Raw genomic sequence first — 24,467 nt, 5'->3', positions numbered from 1 at the left:
GACTCGTCCAACCTTGCACACACGCACACACACGCACACAGACACATTCACATGACAGTATGTTTTTATGTATAGAATGTGCGTATAATATTTCCATAATTTTTGCTTTTATTTTTTGGTTTCCTATGACCGTTAGCGGGTCCTATCTCTGACTTGGAAAAAAAGGTGCATGTAAGATTCAAAAATAAATGCCGGTTGCAGAAGCAAAAACACAAACATGTTTATAAGGAAATTGAAAGTACAGTAGTAAAAAATATATTGCAAGAAATATACTTATTTTAATTTGAAATTTAAATTTATTACTATTTCTTTTGTACAGCCATAGAACATTTACTTCTTGAAAATATTTCATTTTTTTGAATGGCTCCATTGTTCATATTTATGCCCGTCCATTACTTATTATTAGAGAAGTTATTACTTATGAAATTACTTCTAAATAGGTTTTACTTCTTCACATGATGAAATATTGCTATATTTAAAATGTTAATTTAATTCATTCTGAAAAGAACCTAATAACCAGTATAGTAGCCATCGTGTACTTTATCAGGTCAGTTGATATTTAGACATGCACTACAAAGCAAAAAGAAATCAGAGATATACATGGTTTATTAAGTTTTTGCGAGTGTTACACTTTCACAGAATATACATTGATATGAGGATTTCACAATTACACATAACAAACCCGTCATTTTCCTTTTACTTACATCAGGGCTCAGGATTTGTTAAGATAACACATCATAGGGAGAGTCTAAACATTAAAAAGGGAATTTATACTAAAGAAAAAAATTATTGTTTGAAATGAGTATAGATGAAGCCGAATTCATGATAGATAAACGCATTGTGAGAAAAGAATAATACAACTTTAGCAATAAGTGATAATGAGGAGAATTTACAAAAAAATGAAGTATACGCTTAATATTTACAAGTCTTCCATTCTACCTTCTGTACAGAAAATATCACACACACACACATACACACCGAAACTGTAACATGGCCACTCACGCATTTCGCAATTTTTCGATAAATTATAAAATTATTTCATCTGTCTGAAACCCTGACCATCTCCAGAGATGCTGGCAAGTCACGAAAGGTCATAACCCTGACTGATTTTTTTATCACAATAATTTCAAACTCTTGCTACTCTGACAGGACCTCCTCTACAACTGGTGTCTGACAGCAAGTGCAGGACAAACACCCTGGTCCTGTTTTAATATTTGTGGAGACAATCTCAACATCTGTCACTGTCATTAATGTGATTGTAGTTTGAGTAAAAGTATTCCTCAGGCTGAAGTTCACCATCGCGTATGAAGGAGTCATATTGTCCATCAGAATCCGCCTCCTGCTGCAAAATTAATCACAAAACCTGTTATACCTGTTGAATTTCTAGAGAGCTGTTACAGTGGTTGGTTATTATTTGAAAGTTTTCAGTTATTTTATGCCAAAGATTTAGTTGTAATGATAGCGAATATGCTGAAACTTAAAATGTTATTGCAGACAAGAAGAAAACGAGGAAGAAAGAAATAAGAGACGATGAGGACCCTTCCCCTCCCAGAAACCCCACTTCATATTGTAAACAATATTTAGAGTGTTATTTAACAGGAAATAATATTTTAATAAATGTATTTCCTTGAAAACCAAACCAACCTCGTGTGATTTGTTTATTTTGTAGTTAAATTTCAACGAGACTGAATTTCATGCAAAATATACTTTTCTCCTTGTTACACTCGATAAGATAACCAGTGAGTGATTTAAAAAAATTGACATTGTCATAATTAAAGTTCAGGGCGAAGAGTCCAATAGCGGTGTAGGAGGCAGTAGATATTTAATTTTTAGTGTCCTCAAGACAACTAATTCAGCTTTATTTATTAATCTTCCCTAAACAAATACAGTTTATATATATATTTTTAATTTTTTTTCGAGGAAATAGTACGACGGTCAAAGGGAGATCAACAGCAACAGGCGTGGAAAGATTCAAACCAGCGACCTTCTGATCCACTGTTTAAAGAACATGGCTTGGAATTATTCAGACACACAGTTATAATTATTAATTAAAGTGAAATTTAAAGCTGATTAAGGTCACTCCAGTCACTTGCCTGTTGACAAATCTTGGTCGAGCGGGACATTGTGCCATTATCTAGGAATCCTGTCAACAGAAAAACTCACGATCCATATTTTAAGAAATATGCTTTTAATCAAAGATTATTTGTTGATCATTAGTGCCGTGTGGGCGATATAGGAAAAAAATTAGTGCAAAAAATATCTCAAAGGCACAGTAATCATTTTTCAACTTAAGTCAAATGTAACTTTACAATAAAGATTTTTGGCTACAAATTATGTAATTGAAATGGGTAAAAATAAACACACTTATATGTTTCTAAAATGCTAGAGATAATAGAACCAGGTTCTGTATTAGAGCTTAATGGAAGCTTTAATGTTTTGAAAAAATAAAACAAAATTTTCTTGTTAGAGATCAATGGAAATGTTATCAACCTTTTTAAAATTTTATAAATAACATTTTTTGACCTGGCTCTAATATTCTACTTTGTGGATGTAGATGGGTTGAAAATTCCTGCTTCAAGTTTTCATTTATCCCGCGCTGCTTACCACGATACAAAGTTTCAGTGGATTGCCCCTGATTCAAGGGAACAAACCCAGCAGAGTACCCGTTTTCTTCTAGTTTGTAATAATAGCAGTTATCCTCCCCGTTTTGTGAGTTTGTCTTACCGTGGAATGATGTCTGCGAACAGTAATATTCATCATAACCAATGGGCATGTCTCGCTTTCGTGCCTCGTGATGATGTTCAACTCTCGCCATCTGAAGGTTTCGGTTTCTGGATCCCAAGCAGAAGGTTGGAGCAGCTCCGAGAAGACCTTCTTCCACGCAGGACGGGTTTAGGGAGAAGAGCTGGTTTCTTCCGAGATTGTTCTCGCAAGATGTTTTCTAGGCTTCCTTTGATGTTTGAAGTATGATTGGTGGCGCTGCTTGCTGTGCCCTCAAATCTCTTGATAAGTTCAGCAAACATGTCTACATTTGACATTAAAGAAGAGAGAAGTAGATCAAATGAGCCATAATGTATGATACTAAAACACTTACATAATTGCAAGTTAATGGTAGAGACAAGATTTAATAATACACTTCAATACCTTGTCCAGGTTGTAAAGTGGCAGAACCATGCGGCTTCATGTGTTTCTTTCTCTCGCGCTGCCCATCCAAAGGTCCAGTAGTCTGCCCTTGTTTTGAAGGGACATACCCCGTAGAATACTCGTCTTCTTCGAGAGTGAAATAACAACACTTATTCTCCCCGTCTTGTGGGTTTGTTTTACTCTCTGATGGCATCTGAGTAAAGAAACAGTCATCATAATCAGTGGACATGTCTCGCTCCCATGTCTCGTCATTATCGTCAGTGCTCGTCAGCGTGGGCGTCAGCTTCTGTAGTTCAAAGCAAAGGTTGGAGCAGCTCCTCGAAACCCTCCTTCCAAGAAGATCGGCCCTGGGTTTAGGAGTCGGTTTTCTCCTGGATTGTTCAACGAAGATGTTTTCTAAACTTCCTTTGTTGACATTCGTTTTTGATTGGCCCGTAAGGTTCTTTGCTCTGGTCTCCAATACCTTGATTAGTTCAGCTCGTGTGTCCAAAAATTTAGACGTGTCTAATAGGAAAAACAGATTAAATGAATCATATTTTGTCAAAGATTAACATTACAACAAAGCAGTATTTTAAAAAAATCATAAAGCATGAAATTTATAACTCTTCCTAAACACATCGCCTCGCCTTTTTCATTAGATGAAAATATTACTGACCAGGAAATTTTTGCAAGGTTATGAAATAAGAAAGAGACGAAATTAATCAGAGAAAAATCAAGGTATAAAATAAGTCATTTTAAGTTAAAAAGATAAGTTTAATAAAAAATATTTTTATACAGGGCAATATGCCTAGCGTTTAGAAATATAAAGACACGGGCAGACAACTGCTTCTTACAAATTCATTCCCGTCATTTAAATCATAGCTACTCATTCTCTCTCTCATTCATACACACACACAAACAATACAAATTGTTAGTAATCAAGGTTTCATTGTGCATGTTTATCGGTCGATGAGGGACAAAACAGTTGAGAACAATGATGTTTGTTTTCTTCGGAACAGGAAGAAAAAAATGAAAGCGAAAAAAAACTTGAGAGGAGCTTCACCTTTTGTACCACTCAAAAATGGCGATGTGTGTCCTGTTCCATTGTTTTCATTGTCTCGGAATTCGCTACTGGTGGACAATACCTTCCCAAGAACATCTTCCGCAAGACAGTTGCTGTTATCTATATCACAATGGCTGACCTCTTGCCTCAAACACTCGGGCATACGGGATGAGTTGTTGTCGTACGTGTCTCCCTCATCCTCTCGTAATACGGAGTAAGTGTACTCATCTTCCTCGTAAGGATACTCCATCTCTTGAGTTGTGTAATTGTTTTCATCCCCTTGCCACTGAGATACAGGAGGCTTGAGTGAGAAGTTTATGTTGGAGCAGCTCTGAGAAGCTCCTTTCCTTGCAAAACAGTTTTATCAGTGGTTGCCAGTGTCCTCGGGCTTGTTGCGAGAAATGTCCCGCCATTGTTTTGTGGTCCATGTGCTTCTGAATTCACCTGCGAGACTGTATATGAGCGCCATCCTCTCACGCTTCCTCTAGCGGACCTATGGGTGAAGTAGTCTCCATCAGTCCCGTTTGTTCCCTGAGGATCTCTTACCTCTGTATGTTCATAGGTGTACCATGCGCTGTGGCGACCATCTTTCATGTCTAGATGCCGGACATATGGATATTAGAAGAGAAAAAAACCGATAATAAGTCAGGCTCGTGTTTCAGCATCATAACCACAACAGATAATTTAAACAGAAGCTAAAAGCGCAATACAAATAGTCCTATAGCTTAAACACCATCTTGCATATTATTATTTTCAGATGCACATACACAAATCAACTACTATAAATCTTAGAAGATGACATCCTTTTTAACTCCGTAGTTAAAAATATGACTTCTTTAACTTCTTTAAATAAATCTTCTTTAACGAACAAGGAGAATTTTGAACATCAATGCAATTAAAACACAAATAGTACACAAAGAAAAAATATAAAATAAATGTAAAAGAAGAGCATTAATCACATAAATTATCTATGACACACTAAAATCAAGAAGACTTGCAGGGATGTAGATAGCGGGTACTAATACACACCCTCACATGAAAGATTAATAAAGTAGTACAGAGTCTGATGTTCCATCTTTCAAAGACGAGAACAAAATGAAAGTGGTTAAGCGGGCGAGACAAAACTTTCACTTGCGGAGAAACACGGCCTGAAGCTATATTGCTGTTGTCATCTGTGTAAATTGTTTATCGATGTGTACCTGACTATTGAAGTGTACATCCAGCATGTCCCTTCTCGAGTCTAGAACTGTTAAAGACTTGCAATAAATACAAAGCTTAAATGGAAACTCTAATGAAATATGATAATGAGATAATTTATAATAATAAAAAACCAATTGTTTACCTTTCCTGCGGGTCTTACTTCTGGCGAGGACTATAATGATGATGATGAGGACAATAACTAGAGCACCACAACCTCCAGATGCTCCAAAAATAATCGCTTGGAAATATAAATCATCTTCAACAGAAAAGAACAATTCTTTTGTGTTATATAACTCATTAAATATCGTTGATTTACTTGTCAAAATAGTTTTATGTACTTCTAGTAAAGCACACAAAAATATGGCATTTTTATACCATAAAACTTTATTGAATTATTAGAACTACAGTGGAACCTCGGTTAACGAACTTAATCCGTTCTGGAAAGCTGTTCGTTATCCGAAATGTTCGTTATCCGAAACAATGTTTTCCATAAGAAATAAAGGAAATAGATTTAATTGGTTCCCAGCCCCTGTTGACTCGCTAATATTTGAAAGTTACAGGCTATATAGGTATTTGTAATGAGAACAGTTATAATGCAATATAAATGGAGTTAAATAAACATAAAAACATTAACGAAAGCATCTAAGCATCAGAAAACTTGCCGTTTTGACGGCGTGGTTGGAAGCAGGTGTGGGGAGGAAGGGGTGGAATTACTGCTTGGATTCCCCCTCCATGAGCACACGTGACATTATAAAATCGGGGGTGACTTCCCTTTTCTGTAGCTTTGAGGTTGAAGGAAAAAACCTGTCCAGTGTCTGTTCCTTCTGCTTTTTCTGTCAAACTCTCCGGTAATACGACATCACATATCCGACAGACACATGCCACCTTCATACTTTGAAATCATTTCCTTTTTCAATTCATTTGTTGGCCGCTTCCTTGTCATTACCTCATTACTATAAATTGCTCTTAATCTTATTTGGAGCCATGATTGAGGATTATCTTATTAAAATAAAGCACAACAATCACTAAATAAGAAGGATGCGCACAGATAAGAAACGACTGATCGTAACTGTGTCTCGAGCGCGAATGATGACATGCTGGTCGGTCACGTGTGGTTCACGTGGCTGTTCGTTATCCGAAATTTTGTTCGCTATCCGAGACAAATTTTCAACGAAATTTTTGTTCGTTAACCGAAATATTCGCTATCCGAGGCGTTCGCTAACCGAGGTTCCACTGTAGACACAAAAACCTCAGTGTTAAGTGACTACATTTTCTGAAAATTTGATTGTTTGTAAGGTCCAAAGTAATGAAGGTAAGTCACAACTTTAATCTAAAAATGTAACAACATTGAAAAGTCTGTCTATACCTTTGTCATGTGTTTGTATGAAGAGGAAGACAGATGAACTGTTTGAATACCATTCTTCTTTCGGCGTCCAGACAGCATGGCAGACACATTCAGTAATATTCTCTTTGACCTTAGTACTGTCGATGACCAAGGAACTGAACACAGATGATGATGTCCTGGTGTCTGGCAGATCGTGGTGTGGGGGGTCAGTCAAACAGGTGAAGTTAACTGACGTCACTAACGGCTTTCCTTCCGACACAATGCAGTGAATGACATCGCCGTCTCCCACTGTCTGGTTCTTGATGTTAATGAGAGGTGGTTTTGGTGGTGGATCTTGAACAATAAGATGGCATTGTTTATGCTGATGTTTGTGTGTGATTGTACATATGCCTGTAATTTCTTTGTCTTGAGATATATATATATATGAAGCAACCCCAAACGAAACATGAATTTAGGTTACAAGGCCAAACTACATCAAATAATAAATTTTTCCATCTGCATTTTTTCTTTTAAATGAACTCATTATATTTTCGTAAAATATTTACACACTAACGCGATTTTCAGTCTTTGTTTTTGAACATCTCTTTGTACTACGATATGATGTTAGTTATTACATTTTTATAAAATATTATACTAAACATTTAATATTTTAAGCGATACCTTTTCACTGGGGAATTAAAACAACCACCAATTCATGCGACAATTTATTTTTATCATCATAAAACTTTGAACATCTTAAGTAGATTGGATGCATTTTTCGAATTTTTTCAAACACTAATGCTTAATACCAATAGATTGCTAAATGACTAACAATGATTTGATTTTAAAAGCATTACTTACATGTGAGGCTATAACCTGTGCCTTGCTGTACCCTTATTGTAATCCCCTGCAGTGCTTCTCGCTGTGCACTCTACTTGTCGTCCATCATCACCTGGTGGTGTTGGCTTTACCTCACAGGTCCCTTGGTCAGAGTCGTTATTCTGACAGGTGAGACCGTCCCAGGTATATCGTGGAGCAGGGTACACCTCAGTCGCCAGGCAAGTTAAATTAAGACTCAGTGTCCCATCAGTGATAAATGAATTATTAGGACCATGTATCACTGTGTGCTCGCTGTCTGGGCCATCTGAAATAAATTATTATTGTTTTGCTAACTGCCAATGAAAGCATTCACCTACAACTCGAAAGTCCACTTTTATTTCTTTAATTTGAACAATGACATGCATTTTTTAAAAATAATTTATTTCTTACGAAGTAATAAAAGAAGTACTTTGAAGTCACACATATTGTTCGAGGAGAAATAAACAAGAAAGATAAGAAGTATAAACGTTCAAGATTAACAGAAGAAAGGGAAAAAAGAGAGAAAGAAAATAAACACCAAACATTGAGGAATCTCACAGGCCACGAGCAGGTGTAGTTTGTGGTCCTCTTATGTCCGCACCATGTCATCAGACAGGTGAAGACCATACTGTTATCTTCACGAGTGACTTTCATCACTTTCATCGTGCTGTTGTTGGAGTGTGGCGGCCATGTCAGTGAGAAGTCATCAGGTCGACTGTCAGGAAAACGAGCCTCGCAGACACACTCCAGTGACTTTCCTTCAGCAACGAACTTGTTATGGCATTCGACAAAGGGGTCACCTGGAGGATCTATTACAAAAGAAGAGCTTAAACATACTTTGCTTACATATAAGGACACACAGCAAAAGGATTTTTTTATGAACAAGTTAAAGGTATTACTAACTTCAGATGTGACATTCATCACAATCATAGTTCTCTTGTCGGACTACCGCAGCCATTCAAGAAGTCATTTGGGGATTTGTCAGGTAAGCACGCCTTAATACACTTCACTTATTTTCCTTTAACACATATGTGCTTCTGCAAGCGATAATTAGTTCTTGTGAAGAATCAACAGTAATGTACATATGCACTGTAAACATCTAAGCTTACATGACATGACAATATTCTCTACAATAACTAAACTCTGTTGTAAAACATTGACCAGTAACGGCATTTATACTCTCTTACATAACAGTAACTAATAATATACATGAAATTTAAAAGTTAATTATTCTAATTAATTTAGTTTACTTTATTTACCTTTCGGGCCTTTTACATTCTTTACATTTTTCATCCTTGCATTGTTTTGACCAAAAATTGATATTTGTACCCGTTCAAATTTGTCAACAAGAAAACGAAAGAGCTAGATAAAAAAGAAGAGAGGGGCAAATTTGGTAACAAACGGGACATCCCACACACCCATGCACACAGACAAACACACATTGTATGGATGTCTGTCTCACTGTTTGTCTTATTGTGTCCCTCCGTACTTCTTTGACACACAGACACGGTTGTACTGTCTGACATCAGAGAGCCTGTCGTCGTCTGTTGGCTGCAATCTGATGGACCGGTCAGCAGGAAAGAAACGTTGGAAGATATTCCAGGATCATCAAGTCGTTGACAATGACATTCTAGAGGGTTGGTTTCATTAAAACACTTCTTAAAAATATCCTCGTGTGATTCTGTAACAGATTGAATAATTTCGCTGCTTGATCCTTTGAGAAAAAACAAGAACTCTAATTATTAGGTAGCAACAGAGGAAATAACAGAAAGTCTTTATTACTATTCTTTCTCTGCAGGCATCAGTAATCACTTATATTTATAGTTAAGTACAGTAGTAATTTGAAAACTTAGTTTTCCAAGCTTGCTTTAAGACTTACTCTGGTGAATACTCTAGTGTTTAACTCCAAAAAAATTAATAGCTGTTTTAAGACAATTGCATCATCATCATCGTCGTCGTCGTCGTCGTCGTCGTCATCATCATCATCATCATCATCACTATAGCGGCCAGTAAACAAGAGTCTGAGTTCTCTTTATAACTCACCCACTAGATGAAGTAGATAGCTCTCTGTCATGTTCTGTTTACTGTAGATAAGGAAGGATTTTGTACCATGCTTATCCTTTATGCACGTCAAATCCCCTTTACTGCTGTTCGAAATTCCAAACCAACGAGAAGACACATTCTTGGAGAATTCATAATGAACCTGACATTTACAGTTGGTAAAGGTAGCCGTCTGTCCACACTCTTCTCTGCTGGACCCTGTGAGGTGCCAGAAAATAACACAAGCTCAGTATGTCTACTTCTGGTTGAGATGTTTTGGGGAAATAAATAATATAAATATTTCACAAAACACCAGTAAACTACGTATGCATATTTTTGATAAAATTTTTCATGATCATTCACATAAACTAACACACGACGCAAACTAACAAAAACAAACGCATAGACGCTTGACTGAACAGACAATCAAACGCACATACATAATGCGATTGCTATCTTACCAGAACAAGTCCCATAACTGATCAGAGTCAAGAGGAGTATGACTTCCCTACAGATGGATACCATTGTGAATGTAGCAATAAGATGTCCAGTGCTACACAACTTTATATCTCACTGCTTCCTTGTTTGCTATTAAAGTAAGAGAAAAAAAACCTTCCTACTACAGATTTGAGGCAAGATGTCCTTATTAGGTATATTCTGTGTATGACGCAGTGCAAGGAAGCACAAAAACAACGGCCAGGCGATGATGTGAGGAAAATATAGATAAATAGATATTTATAGCTCTAAATTCATTAACATCAAAGCGTGAATGTTTTTCTCTTTAACCGTTTCATGAACTTTTTTTTTCTCTCTCTCTGTTGGGGGATTCACGCCAGGGACTGGGTTTCAAATTCCTTAATTTTAATATCCTTTGCTAATATGTCTGTCGTCCATACTGATTAGCATTACAGAGTCCTTCTGATCCCTTATATTCCGGTGTTTGAATTATTACAGAAGACGATAGAATGTATCGTGGTCAGTATGCTTCGAGTGTAATGAGTTTGAAAATATCTGTTAATAAAAGGTTTTTTAATGTTTATTCCAGGTTTTTACATCACAATTTCCCTTTGAGTTTGTTTCTAAGCATTACGATACTATTTTAGAAATGTAAGGAGGAGAGAAGTTTTCGTGAAAAAAGGCACAATGACACAACAAAAATATGTATGTGAGAAAGATTAAAAGGAAGTCACACACGCATAGAAACCTATTGAAGAAAACACACACACAGTCCATACACACGAAAGTTTAATAAACACATTATAGTAGCAGCTTCAAATGTATGTAGAAACAGTCGTAGTAAACACTGTTCACTCCAGAGCTTTGTGTCCAGATGAACCTGTCGACAGTTTCCTGGTGTGTTTATCGCGACAGCATCCAGTAACTTAGAACACATCACTTCAGCCAACATATTATCATCTATTCAATGTGTAGAGTACACTAGAATGAGGGAACATGTTTTATGTAAATTAATTCAGTTTAATTATTATTATTTGTATATCTTGCTCTGTTGACTCATTTTGTAAGTACTTTGAATGGTCAAGCATAATCACTACACAATACTTGTAATGTCTTCTATTACTACATTTATAAACTTGTTTCTCAGTACGACACATATTTTACAAAACTTTCGGTCGATGATCCTCTCATGTGTACTACATGATATTATTTCCTAGTGTCAAGAAAACTTAAAATATTTCCTTTGGTATTTATTTCCCGTTAGCCCAATATTGCAGAACCAGACAATAAAAATAAAAGGCATGTTCTTGCTATCATTTTATTAACATTCAATGTCACAAGATATTACACAAAATCATAATTACTAGATGAATAATTTTCCCGATAAAATCTCACACAAAAAACTTTGAAAAAAACAAAAGCAAGGTTATTTAATATAGCAAGGGAGAGCAATGTCTCTATTAAGTTTAAATTTAACGTGAAGTTCCTAAGGCAGCTGGCTAAATAACACAGAGTATACGAAATTACAAGAATTCTGTCAGGAAGGAAAAACACCAATGTGTGCAGGTCAGCAAAGAATAAGAATGGCAGCGTCTACATGACATTTGTGGCATTTTTTGAAAAACGCCCTTTTTTTGACTCAGTACATTGAAAGGGGAAAAACCATTCTAGGGAAACTGAGGCAAGCTCTACCACTTTCTACCTAAGTTGTAATTGGGCCATTTTTTCTTTTTTTCATTCACACACACACCTTCTAAAAAACCGGTTCCTGTCGATATCTGTGAGGACTCACGACATGCCAGGTGATCCACAGCGGAAAGATGACCGACCCTCTAATGTGATAAAATATTATAGTAATAGCACACTATCATTATCACATAGCAGACAATACACACTTGCCAAACACCAACTCTCGTCCTTGTGCGAACACACAACCAACATAATGTAGAATTACTATAGAGACCAAGAACATAATCATGAAAAAGTTTTATTGAGATAAAAAAAAAAATGAGCTTGGAAGAGAAAAGTGGAATCCAATGATTTTAGTAACCCTTTTCCTATTCACTTAAAAAGACGGCGGTGCTGGGTTTAAAATAAGATTATCAGTAACATAAAGAGTTACTACACTTTATAACTAATGGTAGATGGCAATTTCCTTAAGTCAAATCACACAGAAATCACCAGAATGTCCACTTGAACTCATGTAGCGAAGTACTTCATTGTAGCGGCGATACTGTTTCTCCCAAACATGAAGAATGTTTCTCGTGTAATTAATTGGGAAAACGGATGAAGAATCTCAGCAATCAGACGAAATCCTGTATAAGGAAATTATTTTAGTAAACCTGCTACGTGTTTAACTATTCTGTCTGGACATTTATCTCTTTCTCTTCACAACATTTACTAAACAAACCCATTTTTCTTTGCCAATCGTTTCGCAAGAAAGAACTAATGGTTTATGTTTTCTTTTGTAGAGTGTGATCATCCACCCAACTAACCATTCTGAGTGGATATATGTTAATGCATTCTTACATGTTTACTGCAGCTTATTCTTAGATGCGTTCCAAGTTTGAACCAATTAATAAAAATTATTATCACGTAGCTAAAATAGTTGAAGAGTACAAGTAAACAAATTAATTAAAAAATATTTTAAATACAGCCACCAGAAGGCGCTAAAGTCAGGGTTAGAGTAAGCGAAAGGCATATTTTTAACTTACCTAAACGGTTTTTGAACTCACCATTCTGAAACTTTAAAACAGTTTTTGCATCCACTAGTTAATGTTCAAAGCAGTCGAACTCCTAAGGAAAGCAGCCTGACCATTAGACATATAAATCCAAAAATAAGTAAAATATTTCTATCGTCCATTTTCGACAGACTATTTATTTAAGCGGGTCGTTGGGGAATGGAGGTAGTCTGGCAGCACCTTCTAGGCATCACAAATGTTCCTGCTGATCATTAACACAACACCCCTTACATCTCATGCTTTTTAAGCAATAAAATCAAATAATTTAACAATAAATCAAATATAGTTAATTCAACTACAGTCATACTGGAAAGGTCTTGGAGGGATATCCTAATAATCGGTAGCAACCAGAAGAGGCAGCATCAGCTTCTCATTTTTGTAAGTTTATGAGATTAACCTGATTTTACTCACCTGGAAAACAAATAGTAATGGAGGAAGGGTTAGCTGGCAAAGTGTCTAATACTTTCTGGTCTCCAGTTTTAACATTATTTGATTATCAGCAAATGTACCCAAACTAAATAAAGAATCGCCAGCTTACATAATAAATCATGGAACATTGGTCTACCAATGCAGCCTGAAGAAAAGGTTACACATATCAGCAAAAGCAAGAGGTGAGTTGATAAAAAACATGAATTTTATTTCAACATTGGTAGTAATGAGGTAATTAAACACATTTATTATTAATTATAAAAAAGAAATAACTCATAATTTCAAACAAACATAACTTAATTCATTCATAAGGATACAACATCATTCTCAGTTGAGACATTACAGGGCAGCGAAATTGCCTGATGTTTCTTTTGTTGTAAGAACTAAATGGAAAGCGGCCGAGATAATAATTCTACTCGCGGAGAAACGCGGCATAAGATTATATTGTTGTTGTCATCTGTGTTGTTGTTTATCGATGTGTACCTGACTATTGACATGTACAGCCAGCATATACCTTTTCGAGTGTGGAACTGTTGAAGGTATGTAATAAATACAAAATTTGACTAATTTAATTTAAATATGGTAGTGAGGGAAATTATAATAAAACTCTTGTTCACCTTTCCTGCGGGTCTTACTTCTGGCGAGGACAATGATGATAATGATGAGGACAATAAACAGAGCACCACATCCTCCAGATGCTCCAAAAATAATCGCTTGGAAAGATGAATCATCTTCAACAAAAAGAAAAATTCTTTTATGTCATATACATTATTAAATATCGTGGATTTACTTATCGTAATAGTTTAGAAGTACTTTTCTTAAGACATGAAAATGTCTTTTTTTCTGTGGAAAAAGTTTATTAGAACTAGAGATAAAAACCGGAGTATTGTCTAAAGTCACTACAACTTCTGAAAGATTTATTGTTTTTTTTAACGTCCAAAAATAATGAAGGTAAGTCACTCTCCAATTCGAAAAATGTAACAACATTTAAAAGCCTTTCTCTACCTTTTTCCTGTGTTTGAATGAAGAGGAAGACAGATGTACTGTTTGAATACCATTCTTCTTTCGGGGTCCAGACAGCATGACAGACACACTCAGTAATATTCTCTTTGACCTTAGCACTGTCAATCACCAAGGAACTGAACACTGATGATGGTGTCCTGATGTCTGGCTGATCCTGGTGTGGGGGGTCAGTCAAACAGGTGAAGATGACTGACGTCACTAACGGCTTTCCTCCCGACACAATGCAGTGAATGACATCGCCGTCTCCTACTGTCTGATTGTTGATGTTAATGTAAGGTGGTTGTGGTGGTGGATCTTCAACAATAAAACAGAAAGATAATGATAACAAGTAATTAAAACAACCTTATTTTTATATTTGTGAAACTAGCGTTTGTGCGTGTCCGATTGTGCAGACGTGTGTACACAATTGTTCCTGTAAGTGTTCTGGTCTAGCTGCCTTCGTGGATATATTTCTTGATATATATGTGTGCAAACAGAATCCAAATGACACATGAATTTAGATTTAACAGTCTTATCACATCCAATAATTAATATATTTTGTAATCTGCATTTCTAGTTTAAATTACCTCACTAAATATTTACACACAAATATGAGTTTTGATCACATCTGTTTGAGCATCTCTCTGTACGACGCAAAAAATATTAGACATTCAATTTTATTTAAAAACTTTAAACACCCCAAAAAGACTGTATGCATTTGAATGAATATTTTAAAATACTGATGATCAGTACCAAGAGATTGCTAAATGAATAACAGTGACATAGTTAAAAAAAACAACTATACTTACATGTGAGGTCTAACCTGTACCTTGCTCTAGCCACATTGTAATCACCTGCACTGCTTCTCGCTGTGCACTCAACTTGTCGTCCATCATCACCTGGTGGTGTTGGCTTCACTTCACATGTCCCTTGGTCAGAGTCATTATTCTGACACGTGCGATCCTCCCAGGTATATCGTGGAGCAGGGTACACCTCAGTCGCCAGGCAGGTTAAATTAAGACTCGATGTCCCATCAGTGAGGAATGATTTGGGACCATATATCATTGTGTGCACGCTTTCTGGGCCATCTGAAACACATAATTATTGTTTTTCTTACTGCAAAAAAAACACCATTAACCTTTTGAGGACCAAGGGACATATTTGTACCATACTTTTAAATGACTCCAAATGCGTTTGAAACAACAAAGGGCAGCCAATTTTTTATGAAAACATTTAGTATGTCAATGACTTTATATAAATTATGATTGTTTCAATATTTATGCATTAGTTGCATTGTCAGATTGAGAGAGACCACCTACCTGTATCTATTCTACTGGTACATAGGGAAGAAAACTGAAACTGACTATGGACTAGTAAGGGAGTTGTTGTTATACTGACTAGAGCACTTCAGCATTGGTTTTGTGAGATTTACATATGTAACTCCTTCAATTTACAATTGCTTGAAATAATGTGAAAAGGAAAGGAAATACACCTGTGTGGAACTCGAGGTCAATGCACAAAAGACAAAATTAAAGGCACGACTGACAATATAAGTGACATTCTATATAAGTGTGTATGCCATATTCTCTTGTGCTATACAACATCACTTAGCTGTTTTGAGAAGTAACATTCATAAATTACAGTACATGCATAAAAGATGGATCTTTGTACACATCCCTGTGTAATATCATTTGTGATGTTCCATAACAGCAGTAAAACGTTTGATCCCTATTCGGAAAAAAATATTGATAAAACACATAACTCGCATTGTTGAAGACTCTTTTCCCTTGTTGACCATGGGGACGTATTTGTCCCATGGTGTATCTATGTGGAATATCAGTTTCAAATAAACATTTTTGGAATTTACAGGTCATTCTACCCCTATATATGTTAAAAAAAACTAAAATTATATCCCTACAATCCTTACGGTCCTGAAAGAGCTAGCATAAAGCTCGTGCATAATGTCCTACTACGTGCAAAGTTATGGAAAAAGTGTTAGGAAAGTTTTGAATTATTTCTTTAAATTTAATTAAGTTTAAGAGGAAAATGAAATCCGCTAAATACATAATTTCTTATTTACGAAATGATAAAATAAATAGATTAAAGACATACATATTGTCTGAGGAGAAATCAGCATTGACGATAGGAAGTATTAGGGTTCTAGATTAATAGTAAAATGAAAGAAGAGAGAGAGAATAACCAAGGAGAAACTACATTTAAGTATCTCACAGGCCACGAGCAGTGTGTAGTTTGTGGTCCTCTGATGTCCACACCATGTCATTAGACAGGTGAAGACCTTACTGTGATCATGACGTGTTACTTTCATCACTTTCATCGTGTTGTTGTCGGAGTATGGCGGCCATGTCAGTGAGAAGTCATCAGGTCGACTGTCAGGAAAACGAGCCTCGCAGACACACTCCAGTGACTTTCCTTCAGCAACGAACTTGCTATTGCAGCTGACATAGGGGTCACCTGGAGGATCTGTCACAACGGGAGAACATACTTTGGACACATTTAAGGACACCTTGACGGAACTATGTTTAAAAATATGCTAACTATTGACCAGTAGACATTTATTAATGTGCAGGAATTTTAAAATAGTACTTTTCAGATTTTTTTAGCTTTCTGAATCTGTTTATTCTTCTGCGTAATAGCTTCTCTAGTAAGACATTGTTCTTAACTTTCATTTTTTTTCTCATTTCATTCCTCTTTCTTGCATTGTATTGTGAAAGGAAGAATACTGTTATTTGCTAAAAGTTTTCCCTCCATGTGAAAAAAAATCCATTAAATACTCTCTACTACCAAAAGGTATTAGATATTAAAATTTATACACTGAAGTACTCTTTAGTAGCATATTTATAAATTTATTCGAGGAACATGCTGCTTTATTTTTATATGTGTTAGATTATTATTGTTTATACGTGTTATTTTGTCACACTGTACCTCTGTTACACCCAGACATGAGTGTCCTGTCTGGCAGTAGAGAACTTCGTTGTCCCAACAATATTTTGGTAGATCCTGTGATGTGCCACAAAATAATGCTCTTTAGCCCAGTATGTCTACGTCTGGTTGAAATGTTTTTACAGAAATTGTTCACATGGTTACTTAATAAAACTCATGTTAACTGTTAATACATTATTTTCATAATCCTTGTGTGTGTGTGTGTGTGTGTGTGTGTTTTATGAACCTTTCCTAAGAACCAGTCATGAAATAAAGTCATGAAATCATTGTGTCAAGATACTATCTACCATTTACTGCACACATACATCTCTGAATGTTTGTACACATTTCACCCCACGTTAACCACGTAACCACCATCTTACACTCAACTATGATTTACATAAACTCACACATGACGCATGCAAGCAAACACAGATACAGAGCATAAACACAAGATTAAACAATCAAAAGTCATACATAAGGGGATCGCTATCTTACCAGAAAAATTCCCGAGACTGATAAGAGTCAAGAAGAATAAGACTTCCAAACAGATGGATATCATTGTAAATGAAGCAATAAGATATGTCCAATGCTAGAAAGGTTTATATCTTATTGCTTCCTTGTATGCCATTAAAGTAAGTGGAAAAATCCTTCCTACTAGATATTGTAGGCAAGCTGTTCTATGTTTATTATTGGGCGAGGTAGTAGAGTGAAACAAACACAACGGCCAAACAAAGATGTGATGAAAATATATTAGGAGTAGCTCTCTACTTCACTAAGTCAGAGTATTGACTCTTTTTAACATGAATTCTGAACAGGAAGCTATTAGGCTTTTGATTGTGCAACCCTTTAATTGAAATATTGTATTCTTTATCTCAAAAACTGTTTTTAAAAATGTAAAAAAAACAAGAGAGAGAAAGAAAACAAAGAATGAAAGAGGGAAGAAGGAAAGAACTAGAGCCAAAGTAAGAAAAAAGGATTGGCAAATAAAGTTACAGAAAGGACATACACAACGACTGGTTGCCGTCTAATTGTTTTGCTCTGTCTTATTGTGTCACTAAGGTCCTCTGTCACACCCAAACACGGGTATACCTTCTGTAGAAAACCTGTCTTAGTTTTCTGGCTTCTATTTAAAGGTCCAGTCCGTCCAGATGATTGCCTTTACTAAAACACGTGTTAAAAATATCTTAAATACAGTATTACATTTGGCCCAGAGACTGTTGCTGGAATCGCCGCTGGTTCTGTGCAATCAGTGCAGTAACCTGTACATTCCTGTCTTTTTAGAGACTTTTCTTAAATGGATTGTAATGTGCCTGGTGTCTGGTAGATGCTGGAGACACACGCTATACAAATGTTTTTTTTCTTCTTCTCCCTCTTGTTCTTATTCTTCTTGTTCTTGCTATTCTTGTTCTCGTTCTTTTTCTCCCTCTTGTTCTTTTTGTTATTGTTCTTGTTTTTTTATTCTTGTTCTTTTTGTTCTTCTTTTTCTTCTTGTTTTTCTTCTTATTATTATTATAGTCTATATACTTCATGAAAAATTAAACTTTAAACAATAACTTTGTGATGTTTAGACTGCAGTTATATAGCACAATTTTTTCTAGAACTTAGGTTGTAAGTGGTACTACGCTATTTTGTAAATATGAGGAAGATGTATTTTTTATTTCGAAAACATCCTATAGAGGTACGAAAAACGTGTATTTGTCTACGGTTAAAAGGTCTCTTTTGCTTTGCTTTGTTCCTATAGTTCAAAATATAAAGTGACAAAAGCATAGAAACCAGTTGAAACATACATACATGCACACATATTCAAACACACACACACACACAGAAATACAGACATATGCAAACATAAACACATCGTAAAACATGTCGAAGGATGTGTTTTAAGTCAGTGGTGGTGTGAAAATTGTTGACATTACTGTTATGATTATTTGAGTAATTCTCATTTTTCTGGTGTGTCTGGCGACCACAGATTCCAATAATTCACTGCACATTATATTATCATCTACTGAGTGTACATACCTCGCTAGAAAGTGCAAGACGTTAATGCAAATTGATTCACTTTTATTTATTTTTTTATTTTTCAATGGAGACACAACTTGTAAGCATGTATCTTTGAGTGATAAATCACGCTCTATTGACAAGTATTTGTAGGATCTGTTGTCTCTACATTCATGAGTTTGTGTCTCACAATAACACGCATTATATCGTATTCTCGGTCAATAACACTGTCGTTTCCTACAAGATATTTATTCGAACTTCCGTCTGTCGAGAAAACTAAACATTTTTCCTCATCGTCTTGAATGGGATTCATTTTCTGTTTGTTCGCTTTTTAGGACAACACAATGAAAACTAAAAGGCATTTTCTTACAGACATCTTTTTATTACCAGTGAATGCCCACATTTAGATACTAAGCAATATTCTTTTCGATGATTTTCCGCCTCGAACTGAAACAATATAAACAAACAACAGAAGCGAAATTGTTAGCATGACAAGAGAATCCAGTGTTTTTATTCAGTTCGCCCACACAGTTTTAAATGTCGCTTATAAAACAGCTGATGAGGCAAAGTTGTTATAAAAGTACAAAAAACAAACAACACGGACCACATGGAATACCCGACCCCTTAATGACCGTATGGATAAAAAATGGAATTGTTCAGTCTTGTTTTTTTTTTGTGTTTGTAGTGTGCTGGTACAACAAGTGTGCTCTTAGTATTGTGATGTGGAATTCTGGAATTCTTCATTGATGACTCCTTCAATTTCTCCTGTTTTTGTCTCTTGTATGTTGTGAGATGATGACAACATTAATTCCGACTTACAAACCATTAAAATGAGTAACTTCAAATAAAGATTATTTTTGCTGTAGACAACCACACAAAAGCTGTTACTATGATTATAAACACTTTCACTAATTTTCGACTTTGAAAGCACACGATCTGATCAGCTTAAACTCAGGGACACAGACTGTACATTTCATGCGGTGTACACAGTCTGTGTTTACTTTCATGTTACTTTAAATTGGAGATTTTCTTTTATTTTAACCATAACAGTAAATTGACAGATAGTTTAATTTAATGTACTTGCAATCCCGTCAGAACTGAATCTAGGCAATCACAATCAATCAATCAATCAATCAATCAATCAATATGTTTTGAGTTACAATAAAAATGAATACAGGCGCCTTCTCTGCCTACCATCCTCTATTAGCTTATAGCGTGACAGATGCATCGTCATCGACATTGACATTGACGTCGTCGTCATCACACAATCAGTATTATCGTCATCGTCTTCCCCTCTGATTCTCCTGATCTTTGTCATAATCATTACCACAATAGTTAGCTTGAAATACGCAAGAAACACACATATTGGGTGTTAAATTATTGGACACTCGTCCGATTTAAAATTAGAAAATAAATATTAAATTAAACATAATACACACAGTAAAGGAAATTGCAAACAAACGCAGGAATTACAACAACAAAGACACAACGACACAGAGTACGTAGCACACTCTCATGTGATTGGTTAGAAAAGGTAATACAACGAATGAAGTCCCTTTATGCCAAAGGTCAAACTAAACGAGAATTGGTTAATCAGCCGATCTGAAAAATATATTCTGTACGGAGTCGGTTCACATAGTCGTTATCCGTGATGTTTATACGATTATTGGCACATTCTCGAGTTGAAAAAAAATTTCTTTCAGTCTTTAAATAAGTACAAGATTTAAGTACAGTTGTAAATATAGTAATAAGGTAACGACTAACTAAACTTTATTTTACCTTTCCTGCGTTTCTTGCTTCTGGCGAGGATGATAATGATAATAATAAGGACAACAACTAGAGTACCTCCCCCTCCAGCCACTCCAAAATAAAACTCTTGGAGCAATATACCTGTCTGAACTGAAAAAAATATTCTGTTAGACAACACCTGTAGAAACGGTCGTCAAAATTTAAAATGCTTTTAATTATTTCGAGCGAAGCAGTTTGATGTAATGTTTTACTATAACATCAAAACCTGTACAGTGGATATTCTGAAGTAGACAGAAAACGCATTTTTAAATTTCTTACAGCGCAGTGTTAGCTATTTCACTGTGTTTTTGAGTTTTAATGGTTTGTTACAGAATTTTTGATATGTTAATTCTAAAATATTGTTCGGATTATACCTTTGTCCTGTGCTTGTATGAAGAGGAAGACAGATGAACTGTTTGAATACCATTCTTCTTTCGGCGTCCAGACAGCATGACAGACACACTCAGTAATATTCTCTTTGATCTTATTACTGTCGATGACCAAGGAACTGAACACTGATGATGGTGTCCTGATGTCTGGCTGATCCTGGTGTGGGGGGTCAGTCAAACAGGTGAGGTTGACTGACGTCACTAACGGCTTTCCTCCCGACACAATGCAGTGAATGACATCGCCGTCTCCTACTGTCTTGCTGTTGATCTTAATGTAAGGTGGCTGTGATGGTGGATCTTTAACAATAAGATAGAAAGATACGTGATAACAAGGGATTGAACTCTCTTTAGTTTAATATTTGTTAAACTAGTGTTATATGTCCGATAGTACAAATTGTACATATGACTGTAAGTATATGGGGGGAGGGGAGTGTTCTTGTTTTGGGTGTGTGTATGAAAATCTACACCAATCGAAAAAGGAATTTAGGCCTAACGGCCAAATCACATCCAATAATTAATATATTTTGTCGATATTATTTTCTTTTAACTTAGCTAACGAAATACTAAGACACAAACACGAATTTCAGTCCCATCTCTTTGAGCAACTCTTTTTACGACGGGAACGATGGTGATGAACATTCAATTTTATAAAATATTATAATAATCTTTTTATAGTTTTAGTGATATCTTATTAAAAGTGCAGAAAAACAAACATGCAGAAGTTTGTGAGAACAATAATTTGTTTATTATCAAGCGTAAAAAACTTATTTTGTTGTATAAACTTTTAAGAATGTTTTAATATCAATACAAAAAATTATGAAATGAATATCAGGGATAGGGCTTAAGAAACCACTTACATGGAGGCTTAAGTTGTACCTTTGCTCTACCCACATTGTAATCACCTGCCACTGCTTCTCGCTGTGCACTCGACTTGTCGTCCATCATCACCTGGTGGTTGTGGCTTCACTTCACATGTCCCTTGGTCAGAGTTTATATTCTGACAGGTGACACCGTCCCAGGTGTAACGTGGAGCAGGGTACACCTCAGTCGCCAGGCAGGTTAAATTAAGACTCAGTGTCCCATCAGTGAGGAATGAATTATTAGGACCATGTATCATAGTGTGCTCATTGTCTGGACCATCTAACACGAACCAAAAATGTTTTACTAACTGGCGAAGAAACTTCTAACTTACAGCTCATGCAAGCTATCCGACTATGTTCAAGATTATTTGTAAAAAATGTCATGAAAGTGTTGATATTTTTCTTTAATTTTTTTAAAGTTTAACAAGAAAATGAAATATGTGAAAAAAAGTAATCTCTTGTTTACGAATAAATAAAAGAAATAGGTAAGACACCGATATTGTCTTAGAAGAAATAAGCAGGAAATTTAGGAAGTTTTAGCGTTTAAGATCAACAGTGAAGTATAAGAGGGAGGACGGATGCAAATCAACCAAGGAGAAACTATATTTAAGTATCTCACAGGCCACGTGCAGTGTGTAGTTTGTGGTCCTCTTATGTCCGCACCATGTCATCAGACAGGTGAACACTGAACTGTTATCATGACGGGTGACTTTCATCACTTTCATCGTGTTGTTGTCAGAGTATGGCGGCCATGTCAATGAGAAGTCATCAGGTCGACTGTCAGCAAAACGAGCCTCGCAGACACACTCCAGTGACTTTCCTTCAGCAACGAACTTGGTATGGCAGTTGACAAAGGGGTCACCTGGAGGATCTGTAACATTGGGGTAGCTTAAACAAGAACTGAACACATCTAAGGCTATACAACAAAGCAAACTCTAGTTTATAAAAAGTTAAACATGTGCAGCAGCGGCATTTATAACAATGTATGTTCACTTTTTATGAAATAGTACTTTTTGAGTTTTGTTAATCAATCTATTTTTATTAGTAGTGGCTTCTTTAGTAAGCACACTCTGGGAAACTGTTTATTTGTTTTTCTTATTACATTCCTTCTCCTTGCAATGTTTTATTTAAAAAAAAAACCCACACCAATATACACCTATTTGTTAACAGTTCACACTTCATGTGAAGAAAAAAATCCCCAAACGAATTAATTATTTACTATGCTCTACTTCCAACACATACCAATTATTAAAACTGAGACACTGATGTGACATGATAATAATTTTATTCAATGAATATGTTGTTTATTTATAGATGTTTTAGATACATTATTGTTTAAATAATTAATATGTACATGTATCCGAAAAATGTATATTGGATCCGAAAAGAGAAAAAGGAGAAAGAAATAGTGAGAAGAAAAGTAAATTAACACACATAGGAAACACACACAAAATCTCGATGTCCGTCACGCCACGAACTTGTATTAATGGACTGCTTGTAAACGATTTTTTTCCAGTTAACTACTGAAATGAGGCAGGTGTGTACAATGCTTTCGGTTTAGTCACATTCATTGTTTAGACTCGCCGAGACTAACAGCAGAGAACGAAAGAGGCTAAGCGTTGGTCTCGGCAGACAGACAGCAGTCCATTTATACACGTCCATGGTCTCACTGTTTTTTCTGTCTTATTTTGTCTCACTGTACCTCTGTTACACCCAGACAAGAGTGAACTTGTGTGTCCCCTCACTTCTGGGATAGATCCTGTGATGTGCCAAAAATAATGCTCTTTAGACCAGTATGTCTACATCTGGTTGAAATGTTTTTTTACAGAAATTGTTGACATAAATACTTCACAAAACACAAGTAAACTATTAATACACTATTTTCATAACCTTGTGTGTGTTATAAAACTGTCCTGTTCATCAATGCTGTCAGAACACCAACTTACACTTAAATATGCATTGAAATAAACTGTCATAAGACGCATGCAAGCAAACATAAATAGATAAACATAAGACTAAACAATCAAACGACATACATAACATGGTTGCTATCTTACCAGCAGAATCCATCAGACCGATAAGAGTCAAGAAGAATATGACTTCCCTATAGATGCATCCCATTGTGAATGTAGAAATAAGAAGTGTCAAATGCTAGAGAATTTTTATATGCCATTGCTTCCCTGTCGGTTACTGAAACCAATAAGAAAAACCTTACTAGAGATTTTAGGTAACTTGTCCTATGTTTATGAGTCA

At 35.7% G+C, this 24,467-nt stretch overlaps 2 protein-coding genes across 6 annotated transcripts; both read right to left on the bottom strand.

The window, feature by feature from the left end:
* Window positions 1-2,091: 2,091 nt before the first annotated feature.
* Window positions 2,092-24,387, bottom strand: LOC112569056. 5 transcript variants are annotated; one of them, XR_003100283.1, is made up of 11 exons: window positions 10,070-10,182; window positions 9,612-9,827; window positions 9,031-9,249; window positions 8,127-8,377; window positions 7,572-7,854; window positions 6,753-7,064; window positions 5,529-5,642; window positions 4,187-4,782; window positions 3,145-3,648; window positions 2,725-3,025; window positions 2,092-2,143 (listed from the first exon to the last, which is right to left on the bottom strand). XR_003100283.1 is itself a non-coding variant. In XM_025246704.1 (4 exons), exons 1-4 carry the CDS (start codon window positions 24,333-24,335, stop codon window positions 22,253-22,255), a joined length of 615 nt encoding a protein of 204 aa, XP_025102489.1. In that variant the 5' UTR covers window positions 24,336-24,387; the 3' UTR covers window positions 22,220-22,252. The 5 variants fall into 5 exon arrangements, 1 of the variants encoding a protein (XP_025102489.1); XR_003100285.1 differs by lacking the exons at window positions 8,127-8,377; window positions 9,031-9,249; window positions 9,612-9,827; window positions 10,070-10,182 and adding exons at window positions 22,834-23,085; window positions 23,917-23,973; window positions 24,272-24,361; XR_003100284.1 differs by having other exon boundaries at window positions 8,127-9,249.
* Window positions 11,852-17,249, bottom strand: LOC112569055. Its single transcript, XM_025246702.1, has 5 exons — window positions 17,180-17,249; window positions 16,466-16,717; window positions 15,046-15,324; window positions 14,240-14,551; window positions 11,852-13,965 (listed from the first exon to the last, which is right to left on the bottom strand). The coding sequence occupies exons 1-5, from the start codon at window positions 17,196-17,198 to the stop codon at window positions 13,808-13,810; spliced, it is 1,020 nt and encodes a 339-aa protein (XP_025102487.1). The 5' UTR covers window positions 17,199-17,249; the 3' UTR covers window positions 11,852-13,807.
* Window positions 24,388-24,467: the final 80 nt, after the last annotated feature.

Source organism: Pomacea canaliculata, linkage group LG7 (genome assembly GCF_003073045.1).
Source record: "Pomacea canaliculata isolate SZHN2017 linkage group LG7, ASM307304v1, whole genome shotgun sequence".
Lineage (NCBI taxonomy): Eukaryota > Metazoa > Mollusca > Gastropoda > Architaenioglossa > Ampullariidae > Pomacea > Pomacea canaliculata.
Note: the sequence above shows the minus strand (reverse complement) of the source record. Positions and strands in the feature narration are given on the sequence as shown.

Coding starts and splice junctions, on each gene's coding strand:
- LOC112569055 (XM_025246702.1), bottom strand. Junction 15,325..16,465: donor CTACACACTGCTCGTGGCCT/GTGAGATACTTA, acceptor TATGTGTTTCAG/ATGGCCCAGAAAGCGTGCAC. Junction 14,552..15,045: donor GTACAGGTTAGACCTCACAT/GTAAGTATAGTT, acceptor TTATTGTTGAAG/ATCCACCACCACAACCACCT.
- LOC112569056 (XM_025246704.1), bottom strand. CDS start 24,335: ATGGGATGCATCTATAGGGAAGTCATATTCTTCTTGACTCTTATCGGT. Junction 23,974..24,271: donor CGGTCTGATGGATTCTGCTG/GTAAGATAGCAA, acceptor GGCACATCACAG/GATCTATCCCAGAAGTGAGG. Junction 22,495..22,833: donor CTACACACTGCACGTGGCCT/GTGAGATACTTA, acceptor GGTTCGTGTTAG/ATGGTCCAGACAATGAGCAC.